The 11,260-nt window shown below is 33.6% G+C and overlaps 2 protein-coding genes across 2 annotated transcripts; both read right to left on the reverse strand.

Annotated features, from left to right (window-relative positions):
- Positions 1-434: 434 nt before the first annotated feature.
- LOC115965503 (germin-like protein subfamily 1 member 14) lies at positions 435-1,475 on the reverse strand. The gene is made up of 2 exons (XM_031084748.1): positions 1,311-1,475; positions 435-1,125 (listed from the first exon to the last, which is right to left on the reverse strand). The coding sequence occupies exons 1-2, from the start codon at positions 1,435-1,437 to the stop codon at positions 590-592; spliced, it is 663 nt and encodes a 220-aa protein (XP_030940608.1). The 5' UTR covers positions 1,438-1,475; the 3' UTR covers positions 435-589.
- Positions 1,476-10,033: 8,558 nt separating this feature from the next.
- On the reverse strand, positions 10,034-11,056 carry LOC115965395 (germin-like protein subfamily 1 member 20). Its single transcript, XM_031084604.1, has 2 exons — positions 10,906-11,056; positions 10,034-10,724 (listed from the first exon to the last, which is right to left on the reverse strand). The coding sequence occupies exons 1-2, from the start codon at positions 11,030-11,032 to the stop codon at positions 10,189-10,191; spliced, it is 663 nt and encodes a 220-aa protein (XP_030940464.1). The 5' UTR covers positions 11,033-11,056; the 3' UTR covers positions 10,034-10,188.
- Between the last annotated feature and the right edge of the window lie 204 nt (positions 11,057-11,260).

Below are 11,260 nucleotides of genomic sequence, written 5' to 3' on the forward strand. Positions count from 1 at the left end.
TATTTTTTAGCCTAACCTTACATTTTTCTTAAAAACTCTCATGTTTGAGGTATTTTGAATAAATTTTATCAAAGTGAAGGTGTTTGATTGGGTTTCTTGGCCTCGATATTATGTGTAATTATGCTTGTTGATGCAAGTACGTTATCATTTTGATCAATGAATATGTAGAAATTATCTTACTCGCTGATCTTGTAAGTAAGCTTGGGATGTAGCACATAATCAAGAAAGGACTTTGCTGATTGGAATACCACATGTGGGCGGAAAAAGGATTTCTTAAATGAAACACGTCTTTTGTTTTCTAACTTAACATGTACTTGAGCTTCAGTAAACCTTAAATAACCCCAATTTTAACTACATATGCATTTTTTTGTTATAAATATATAGTTGCTTTGCCAATGCCACATGAATTAACAGAAAAATGAAAAAGGAGGTGCTTAAAAAAATGCCAACATTTTCTATATTCCAAATCCTCCAAAAAGGAGTTACATAAGCAATCGTTTTATTTTAATCTAGTTATGATAGCAATGAGATAAACAGAGCCATATATAGTGCTTCATAGCACTTACAATTACTTTTTCTAATTGAAAATTTAGAATTCTTTCTGAAGATATTTAACCACTTTCTTGTCGAGTTGGAAGGCTTTGGTCAAAACGTCAGGATTAATGGGAGGATTGGATCCAAAAACAGCATTTGCTATTGTGATTGCGCCTGCATTTTGGCTGCTTAAACCAGAAATGGCAATTGCATTGGTCTTTCCCACATTGACTTGAAAGTGAATGAGACCAACGGGAAAGACAAAGACATCCCCTTTGTTTAGGGTTTTGGTGAAGAGGCGATTATCAGTGTTGGATGTTACAAAACCAACGAAGAGAGTACCCTCCAAGACTACTAGGATTTCAGTCCCGCGAGGGTGAGTGTGGGGAGGATTTTGTCCATATGGTGCAAAGTCGATTCGAGCAAGGGATATGCCAAGAGTATTGAGGCCTGGAAATGTGTCCACGTTCACATTAGTGACGTTGGACCCAACTTTATTATATGTGTTCCTAGGAATGTTCAATCCACAAAAGTAGAAATCATCAGCCGTGACAAGCTTTGGATCCTTGCAGAACTTTCCATTAACAAATACTGCATAAAGGAATATTTATTGTTATGGAGCTAGTCATTAAAAAGAATGCTTAAAACTTCAATGCAGAAAATAATAAGGCCAAGTAGCTAATATTATTTCTTCCATATTTATATTCTAGTCAGTGTAGATTCTTTACATGACGAAAATAATGCAGAAACTTGAAAAAAGAAAAAAAAGTTTGTACCAGCTGACTTGTCGGAGTAGTCCTTAAGTGCAACACAGAAGTCCTGCAGGGGAGAGGGGTCAGAGGCAGAGGCAAGAGAGAATGCCAAGGCGAAGAGGGCAACAGTTAGAAGGTAAGCTTTCGTCATATTTCAGGCTTACTCGATCTTCTGTTCTATATATCTTTGCTTCGGGATTCGAGTGAGGGATGAAAAATGTTCAATGCAAAGCATGTCTATTTATAGATTAGACGCATTGAATAGGTCCGATTTTCCATATGTGAATGATGCATTAAGTCTTCGACTATTACCAATTTTCTTTTTGATGTACAAATTAGAGTATTCTTTAACCACTATCACGCGCCTTAAATGTTCACCAAATTAGACCTGTTCAATGAGATAACGTTACGCTTATATGTGTACTAAACCTGTACTCTGTCCACAAAAGATAAAGCTCTCAACTTACTGAACACACCATCTCAACGTATATTCAACTTGGATGTATCTTTATTTCAATGGGTTGTTAATAACTTAATATTTTGGTGGAAAATTTCTGTGACTTGGGCTTACTTCAATGAAATTGCTTGAGAATTACCATTGTAATTAGATGGATTCAAAGCTTCTAGTGTATTACGTAACTGCAATAATGAAAGTCCAATTGAAGATCAAGTGGTACAGTCTTTGCCAATGAAAGGCACCATAACCTTTCAAATGAACTTAAATTTCTTCATTCAATTATATTTCTTAGTCTAATTCATGTTAGGAATTTAACCTAATTCATGAAACTATGAGATACAAAAAAACAGAGAAATATATATATATATATATATATATATATTTATATACATGCACCAAGAACAATCACATGGCACAAAGATTTATGTAGTTCAACGATATGTGCCTACATCCATGGAGTTGCCGTGATTTTTACTATATCAAGGAGAAAAATACAATTTTCAATACAGTAAACTCTAATGTGAGGCAACAAATAAATACCCCAAGCAATAGGACCAAAGTGGGCTTAGACCTATCAGCCCAAGCTTCTACTCTATGGACCAAGAACAATCACATGACACAAAGATCTATGTAGTTCAACAATATGTGCCTATGTCCATGGAGTTGCTGTGATTTTTAATATATCAGGGAGAAAAATACAATTTTCGATATAGCAAACTCTAGTATGAGGCAACAAATAAATACCCCAAGCAATAGGACCAAAGTGGGCTTAGACCTATTAGCCAAAGCCTCTACTGTATGGACTATGCCTCACAAAAAATCTCATTTATAATTATCACGCTTCCAAGTCGGGTTGGGTCACAATCCAGATCGAACACATAATTTAAGCTCCACAAAACCAAATAGGCCCTTTGAATCAAAACGTCCTACGACACTTTGACCCTAAGTGGGAGTGTCAATTGGCAGTCCTAGGGTGTAAATTGAAGTGACAATCCCCTTATGCTTAGAAACTCCTATTTTCTGAATTTTAGCTCCACTTTTCGATTCAAGCTCCCAAGAGGTAACACATGAGTTGAGAAACTGCAAGTAAAGAGGAATAGGTTATTATTGCGCGACATCACTATCAACAAAGAGCACAACCAGAGCCAAAGGTTGTACAACCTCCCCCCCCCCCCCCCCCCCCCTTCTCTAACATACTACAAACTACTATAATTATCCCCTAAAAGCCTAAGCAAATAAATAACCAAATGCCCTGAACATCTTCCAAATCAACTCTAAAAACTTCATTCGTTGAAGTTCCAGCACACTGGTCATTAAGATCATCATCTCAACCACAAGATGATGAAGACTTGAAGCTCATATCAAGAGCTCATACCCATAAAGCCTGAAAGTGACCAATTGCACACTACAAATCAACCACAGAGACAATGATAAGCATGCTATACCATTGCTCATTTTTCTCTAACTTCAAAAATTCCTTTCAACCGCCTATTTTGTCAGAGATCTTGTGTTATCCAACAATTATTCGCATGCTTGAATAAAACCATCCTCGTACTCATGATCACAAATGTAACTTTTGAACTCTTCAGCAAATGAACTTGAACTTCCCTAGATATTGTTAAAAGGTTTGAGAACATTTTGAAATTAAATGCAATTGACATAAACGATGATAAGATTCTAGTAACACTTATGCATTTGCTTTGGCATCTTGGTTAGTAAAAATTGTGACTAGCCTCTTTCCACACCTCGCTTTTATTAAAGTTAGAAATAATTAGGAATTAGATTTAGCAGTTTCCTCACACAAAAATGCAACACCAAAGACCATTGTCTGTCTATGATGATACACTCCAATTATAGGTGCCAATGATAATAGTTTTTATTGGTTTAGTACATGGAATCAAAATAAACTACATCACCAAACAAATCATAATCCATGATTATTTTCTTGTCCATCCAAAATATATAATAATGGGGCTGTTTGGTAATATTATTCTAGTAACGTTGTATGTATTTTTTGAAAGTACGTGTGGGTGAAAAAGTGTGTGAAAATGCATGTAATGTTGTTTAAAAACTGAAAATATGTGTTTAAACACATGTACCAAACATTGGACTATCAATATCAAATTGTATTTCGTTGAAAAATGATACATTTCCAAAACTTCTCATCTCAAAATAATGAAAAATGTATATTCCTTTCCCTCTTTCCCTCATTTGTTTAGATTGTAAATACTCTTAGAGTGATTTGCTAATTTTGCTGGCAACCAATATCTTCCTTTGCAATGGAAATTTATGTTTACTCCATGGAATTACAACTTCTTGATTGTGTTTGGATTTTTAAAAAAGTAACACAATATTTGCAATTCTTTTGAAAAAGGATAACCATGTAGGCTTTGCAACCAACTCTCAAATCCAATCCAAAAGCAAAGCCCATGATTCAATCTCATGGCAAATTATTTTTTAAAAGCCCAGTTCTCACGGGCAATATCAAAAAAGCTCAGTTCTCACTACCAACATCAAAAAGCCCAGTTCTCACTAGCAATATAAAACAAAAGCCCAATTCTTATTGGCAATATTAAGAAAGCCAAGTTCTCACTAGCAATATCAAGAAAACCCAGTTCTTATTGGCAATATCAAAAAACCCAGTTCTCACTGGCAATATCAAAAACCCAATGTACATTGGCACTATTTTATCAAAAGCCCAAGATTATTAACACTTGGCAAAAATACTATGTCACAATTATTTCACTTAAAAGTCCAATGATGAACAATGTTTTAATTTCTTAAACATTAATATAATCTATGGCAATTATCTGTTCTCAAAAATCATGGAAATCATCTTATAAAAGCTCATGGAAAGTTATTTATCTTAAAAAATTATGATGTTTATCTCATACCATATTATAAACTGATGAAATTTGTATAGTAAGAACCCATGGTCACTATTTATAGCACAACATTCATATTATTTATTTTCAAAACTCATGGTAACTATTCATCCTACAAGCTCACCATTTAAATTATGGCGTGGTTATCGGGAACCATAAACATTACTTATGATATGGAATTCATCATTTCAAAAAAATAGTAAATGTTATTTACAAAAGCATTTTGAAGTAATTAAGCTTATGCTGTTATTTTAAATATTACAACTCATTGCCCAAAGACCCATTACAAATATCTATCAAAACCCAAAGTATTCACTAATAATAAGAGGCCCATGAGGGATGAAAAACCCATGGCAATATATGTCCATTTTGTAGGTCCAAATATGCTATAAAAGGAGAACAAGCCTAAGTAAAAAGGGGGATGAACACAGCCCAGCCCAAAGGGTCCAATCCATGTGAGCAAGCCCGATCCAAAGAACTCCAGCAAATGTAGAGGACTGAAATAGACAACCAACTTCCCTTTTGGTCATCCTTGACCAAGGTCTAGCTGGAGGCCTCTACAAGAGAACCAAGTCTTTAAGAATGAACTAGGGGCTATCCCATCACTTTTCTGTCACCTTCTGTGGACAATGCCTAGGGGTTGTACTAGCAGCTGAAGTCTAATGGGAAATAAAATTTCATCACTTTCCTTAAGACTATATCTCTAGAGGAAGGGGAGCCATAACCAAGTTATCCAAGTCTTAACAAATCAATGCTATAAATGTCAAAACATTCAAGAAATGGTTCATGTGTCAAGCCCATGAATCCTAAAGGGGAAAATTTGGGAACATGTGGTTTGGAGGGCAAAAACGGGATCTCCAGTGGAACCCTCTAAGGTGGGCTTAAACTTTGACACCTGGCTTGGGGTGTTGGAATCCTACTTCCTAGGATCCAAATCTCAGTTGTAGCACTAACATCCTTCCATAATGCTTGTCTTAACCTCATTGGGTGAATAAAACCTCAGAGATCCAAGCATTTAATAAAAGATTATGCTGATTTTATCCATGTGTGACATTGCCCAAAGAGGCAAGACAGCCCAAAAGAGAATCCACCATTTATAGCCAAATCCTAGGATAATCAAGCCTGCTATTCTACCCAGTCCTACGTTTTGGACTTTTGCTAATTAATACCCCCCCTAAACTCCACTATAAAAGGATAAGCACATCAGCCCACAAAACACACACCAACCCCTCTGAAATTTCTGCCATTCTTTTTACTTTGCTTGTGGTTTAACTTTCCCCAGCTCATAAATCATTCCCCTTAGCCTACACGCTCTTAGCCTTAGACATCCCCTTTCCTTTTTTGCCTATTCTAACCCCACAAATACTTCCTAATCAGTCATAAACAACCATTTACCTGTTAAAGACATAGTTTCAACATTAACTCTATCATACCATCACAAGCTTACACACACACACACACACACACACACACACATATATATGTATATATATTCCCCAAGAATCTTAGTTCAATATTTGCTGCACTGAGCTAGAATCTCTTTCTCCCTTCACACCATGCCAAATAACCCCTTTCTTCTCACCATGAAACCATTTTTTTTTTTTTTTACTATTGAAGGATATAATGTATTTGTAACAATGAAATTCTTCCCTCATATTGATGTAATGATGGCTGGAAATACAATAGAGCCCCCTGGCCAAGACATACAAGGACTTCCAGAAGTGAACACTTTCTTATATCTATTTAATAATTGACTGCTGGACTAAGTTTAATTTCACCCTACCGTTGGAGAATTTATTTTTCTTGTAATATCAAAAAAGGACCACTAATGTACTAATTAACTATTGTAAAGTATTTTTATTGGGCTTTGCTACTATTTTATCAAGGTGCAACCTTTATTTCTTGCTTGGATAGGCTTATCATCACATCGAAAGCCTTTGGGCATCATTTCAAGAGCCCATCGTTGCGTTTCGGCTTGGCTTTCCCATATTTTATTCGAAGGCATCAATTTCCCCCCTCAACATTATGTTATTTATTGGTTGACTAAGCTTTACTACACATTTAGTTTCCTCAATTTTTCACATTTTTTAAACAGTGTGGAAAGGAAAAAAAGAAATCAGTATATGTTTTGGGGAGAAAACATTTTGCAATAGTTGGTCCTTATATATGATTTTAGTGATTATCAAAATATAAATTATTATATGGAAACAAAGTTTATATAAAATGCTCATTAACTTCTCCAAAAATAAAAAATAATGTTAGTTTTCATGTGAAATAATCAAGATTCATTTTCATTTTCTAATAAAAATTATATATTTTCCTTTTTTTAATTTTGTTGTGTTTTGAAGCATATCTGGATATATTATAACGTATTACATAATATCTTGCCATATATAATAATTGAAAGTAAAATGCAATATGTTTTCTTGCCATTTAAAAAAAAAAAAGAAGATATAGACTTCCTTATTGAATATATATTATATATTAGAATGTAATCACATTATTTTGAGATGGATTTGGGACTATCACTTAAAGTCTGAACTACCATTCTCATTTTTTGCTTAACAAAAAAAATATATATTATTTGAAATTTTCCTGCGCATTGTTTGGGTTTGCGACTAGTGTATTCATAAAATCTAAAGCATTTTGACCTCAAAAAAATAAAAATAAAAACTCTAATGCATTTTGTAGGTGACTACTTGAAAAATTAAATCTTTTGGTTTATAATGGATAAGTGTTTTCTTTAAGGAATTGTGGATAATGCTTAATTTTATCTTAAAACATCATTAAGATTTACGTAATTTTTCTCATCAATGTTACATGTATTATCCATAATGATTGAGAAACTAGGAGGAAAGAACCAAGCTCTAGAAGAGGCTTGACAATTGAAACGAAGCCATACATGATCTTCTGTATGTAAAGCAAAGCATGGGCGGCGCAATGTATAGTTCGGGGGTTCATCAAATAAACCCCCTGAGCTAGCAATATATATATATAATATTTCGTTTCTTTGATTCGACCCTCCTAAATAAAAATTTGAACACTCTGATTCTAAATTTTTTAAAAATCCACATGAAATAAGTTTAATTATGATCATCTTAACAATATTTTAATCTTTTTAAATACAAAAGAAAAAAAAAACACCTAACAATAATCCAATTTTATCTAAAATCTGGGAGAAATAGTAAGCCCAACAACAAAGTAAAAACTTTTTTTCATCTAAAATCTTTTTAAAAAGCCCATTTAAATCTTAATAAACTTGAAATAAACTAATGAAAAATTCATAGTTTACATTGTACTATCATTGTAATTTTTACATTGTTTCTAAACAAATGTGTACAATATTGTATAGTTTTTGCAAATGTATATAGTATAATTATCTATATTATAAATCTTACATTGATAGTACAATGTAAACATATAATCGTCATAAACTAATAAATAAAAGTATTTTAAGCAATAAAAATTAAAATTCACTTAACAACAATAATTAACATGTTCATTATACTAAGAAAAAATATGTCAAATTTGTATTACAATGATAGTACAATGTTCATTATTTTTTATTCTATTACTAGTACGTACTATAATCAAATTTGTAATAAGGAAACCATGTAGACCATAAGATTCATATTTTACGTAAGATGTATCTTCTTACTAACCTTCCTATAAAAAATCATAGAGCTGCATGTAAGAGGATTATCCCTTACAAACAAAGGAATATGTCTAGCTTCATATCTGGTTTATCCCTCTATCAAGCCTCTACTTCTTTTCTTTTTTAATTATTTTTACAAAATTTGCTAAACCAAAGCTATCAAATAGCAGTGGGTTATGTGTTTGTTTGGATCGCGTCCACGTTTTGGACGTTTTGCGTTTTAGGCTTTTTTTTTTTAAACCAACGCTTAATAGTAGTGAACAGTAAAAAGCATTAACCAAAAATTATTTTTTTATTGTTTTCAGTTTTCAGCAAAATAAGCGGTATCCAAACGCACACTATATACCAACTTGAATTTATGAAAATTTTGTTGATTTTGAACTTCTTATTTAGAAATTTAATTTGCTAAATTAGAGCACGTGTACAATTTGAACAGAATTTTTGCATTTTGGAAATGATTTGAAAATTCAAGATTTTTCAACTGAAAATGAAATAACCAAAATTTGGGCAAAATTTTAATTGAAATTATGCATTTTGAAAATTTGATGTTTTTAGGTGGGTAGTTAGAAAACCAAATTTAGCATAATTTTGATAAAATTTCCACATTTTAAAAGAAATTTGAAATTTTAATATTTTGGGTGGAAAATAATTATAAAAAAACCCTAAACTGATCGCTATTTTGATAGATTTTGACATTGGTTAATATTATCATGAAGGATGTATGCATGCATATGTTATATGGGGTAATGCTAGGACCATATAAAATGACACAACTTGTGCCCCAGCTTGTCTACGTGGTGAGTTGTGAGTGATAGAAATATGTCCTCACATAAACCCATCATCACATCTCTACCACTCACAACTCACCACGTGAACGAATTGTAAGTGCGTAGAGATAGCATAAATCATAGGTAATAGCAAAAGTTATGGCTCCTAGAAATTTGTCAATCTTAAACTTTTCTAGTTTATCGTAGTGAAATTACATGTGTTTGCATAGAGGTCTTCTCAATCTCAGAAGTGGTCAAACCATATGTCTTTGCAAAGCTTAGGACAGAACATATGCTTTGGTTCGGGTAGTCTTTAACTCACACAACCTTTCCAACAATATATTGCTTGTGTGATTCAAAGATTGTTTGGCTTTGTTTTGATCAAACCCTCAATGAGGTTTGAGTTTCGGTATTGGAGAGTTTTCTCGTTTGTGTGATATCTTTCTCATTTTAGGTCAAATTTAGGAGATCCTCCAATTCTTTAGAAGGTAGGTAATTGACATGTCTTCACCTTGGTGCAAAAATCTTTGTGATCAAACAGTTTAAATTTTTTTTAGCCTAACCTTACATTTTTCTTAAAAACTCTCATGTTTGAGGTATTTTGAATAAATTTATCAAAGTGAAGGTGTTTGATTGGGTTTCTTGGCCTTGATATTATGTGTAATTATGCTTGTTGATGCAAGTACGTCATCATTTTGATCAATGAATAAGTAGAAATTATCTTACTCGCTGATTTTGTAAGTAAGCTTGGGATGTAGCACATAATCAAGAAAGGACTTTGCTGATTGGAATACCACATGTGGGCGGAAAAAAGATTTCTTAAATGAAACACGTTTTTTGTTTTCTAATTTAACATGTACTTGAGCTTCAGTGAACCTTAAATAACCCCAATTTTAATTACATATGCATTTTTTTATTATTATAAATATATAGTTGCTTTGCCAATGCCACATGGATTAATAGAAAAATGAAAAAGGAGGTGCTTAAAAAAATGCCAACATTTTCTATATTCCAAATCCTCCAAAAAGGAGTTACATAAGCAATCGTTTTATTTTAATCTAGTTATGATAGCAATGAGATAAACAGAGCCATATATAGTGCTTCATAGCACTTACAATTACTTTTTCTAATTGAAAATTTAGAATTCTTTCTGAAGATATTTAACCACTTTCTTGTCGACTTGGAAGGCTTTGGTCAAAACGTCAGGATTAATGGGAGGATTGGATCCAAAAACAGCATTTGCTATTGTGATTGCGCCTGCATTTTGGCTGCTTAAACCAGAAATGGCAATTGCATTGGTCTTTCCCACATTGACTTGAAAGTGAATGAGACCAACGGGAAAGACAAAGACATCCCCTTTGTTTAGGGTTTTGGTGAAGAGGCGATTATCAGTGTTGGATGTTACAAAACCAACGAAGAGAGTACCCTCCAAGACTACCAGGATTTCAGTGCCGCGAGGGTGAGTGTGGGGAGGATTTTGTCCATATGGTGCAAAGTCGATTCGAGCAAGGGATATGCCAAGAGTATTGAGGCCTGGAAATGTGTCCACGTTCACATTAGTGACGTTGGACCCAACTTTATTATATGTGTTCCCAGGAATGTTCAATCCACTAAAGTAGAAATCATCAGCTGTGACAAGCTTTGGATCCTTGCAGAACTTTCCATTAACAAATACTGCATAAAGGAATATTTGTTATGGACACATTAAAAAGAATGCTTGAAACTTCAATGCAGAAAATAATTAGGCCAAGTAGCTAATATTATTTCTTCCATATTTATATTCTAGTTAGTGCAGATTTTTTACATGACAAAAATAATGCAGAAACTTGAAAAAAGAAAAAAGAAGAGTTTGTACCAGCTGACTTGTCGGAGTAGTCCTTAAGTGCAACACAGAAGTCCTGCAGGGGAGCGGGGTCAGAGGCAGAGGCAAGAGAGAATGCCAAGGCGAAGAGGGCAACAGTTACAAGGTAAGCTTTCGTCATATTTCAGGCTTACTCGATCTTCTGTTCTATATATCTTTGCTTCGGGATTCGAGTGAGGGATGAAAAATGTTCAATGCAAAGCATGTCTATTTATAGATTAGACGCATTGAATAGGTCCGATTTTCCATATGTGAATGATGCATTAAGTCTTCGACTATTACCAATTTTCTTTTTGATGTACAAATTAGAGTATTCTTTAACCACTATCACGCGCCTTAAATGTTCACC

This window comes from Quercus lobata, chromosome 10 (genome assembly GCF_001633185.2).
Source record: "Quercus lobata isolate SW786 chromosome 10, ValleyOak3.0 Primary Assembly, whole genome shotgun sequence".
NCBI classification, from domain to species: domain Eukaryota; kingdom Viridiplantae; phylum Streptophyta; class Magnoliopsida; order Fagales; family Fagaceae; genus Quercus; species Quercus lobata.

Bases quoted from the DNA above. Each gene is read 5' to 3' on its own strand.
- LOC115965503 (XM_031084748.1), bottom strand. From the start codon at position 1,437: ATGACGAAAGCTTACCTTCTAACTGTTGCCCTCTTCGCCTTGGCATTC. The intron at 1,126-1,310 runs GTACAAACTTTT...TCCTTTATGCAG, and splicing joins CTACTCCGACAAGTCAGCTG to TATTTGTTAATGGAAAGTTC.
- LOC115965395 (XM_031084604.1), bottom strand. From the start codon at position 11,032: ATGACGAAAGCTTACCTTGTAACTGTTGCCCTCTTCGCCTTGGCATTC. The intron at 10,725-10,905 runs GTACAAACTCTT...TCCTTTATGCAG, and splicing joins CTACTCCGACAAGTCAGCTG to TATTTGTTAATGGAAAGTTC.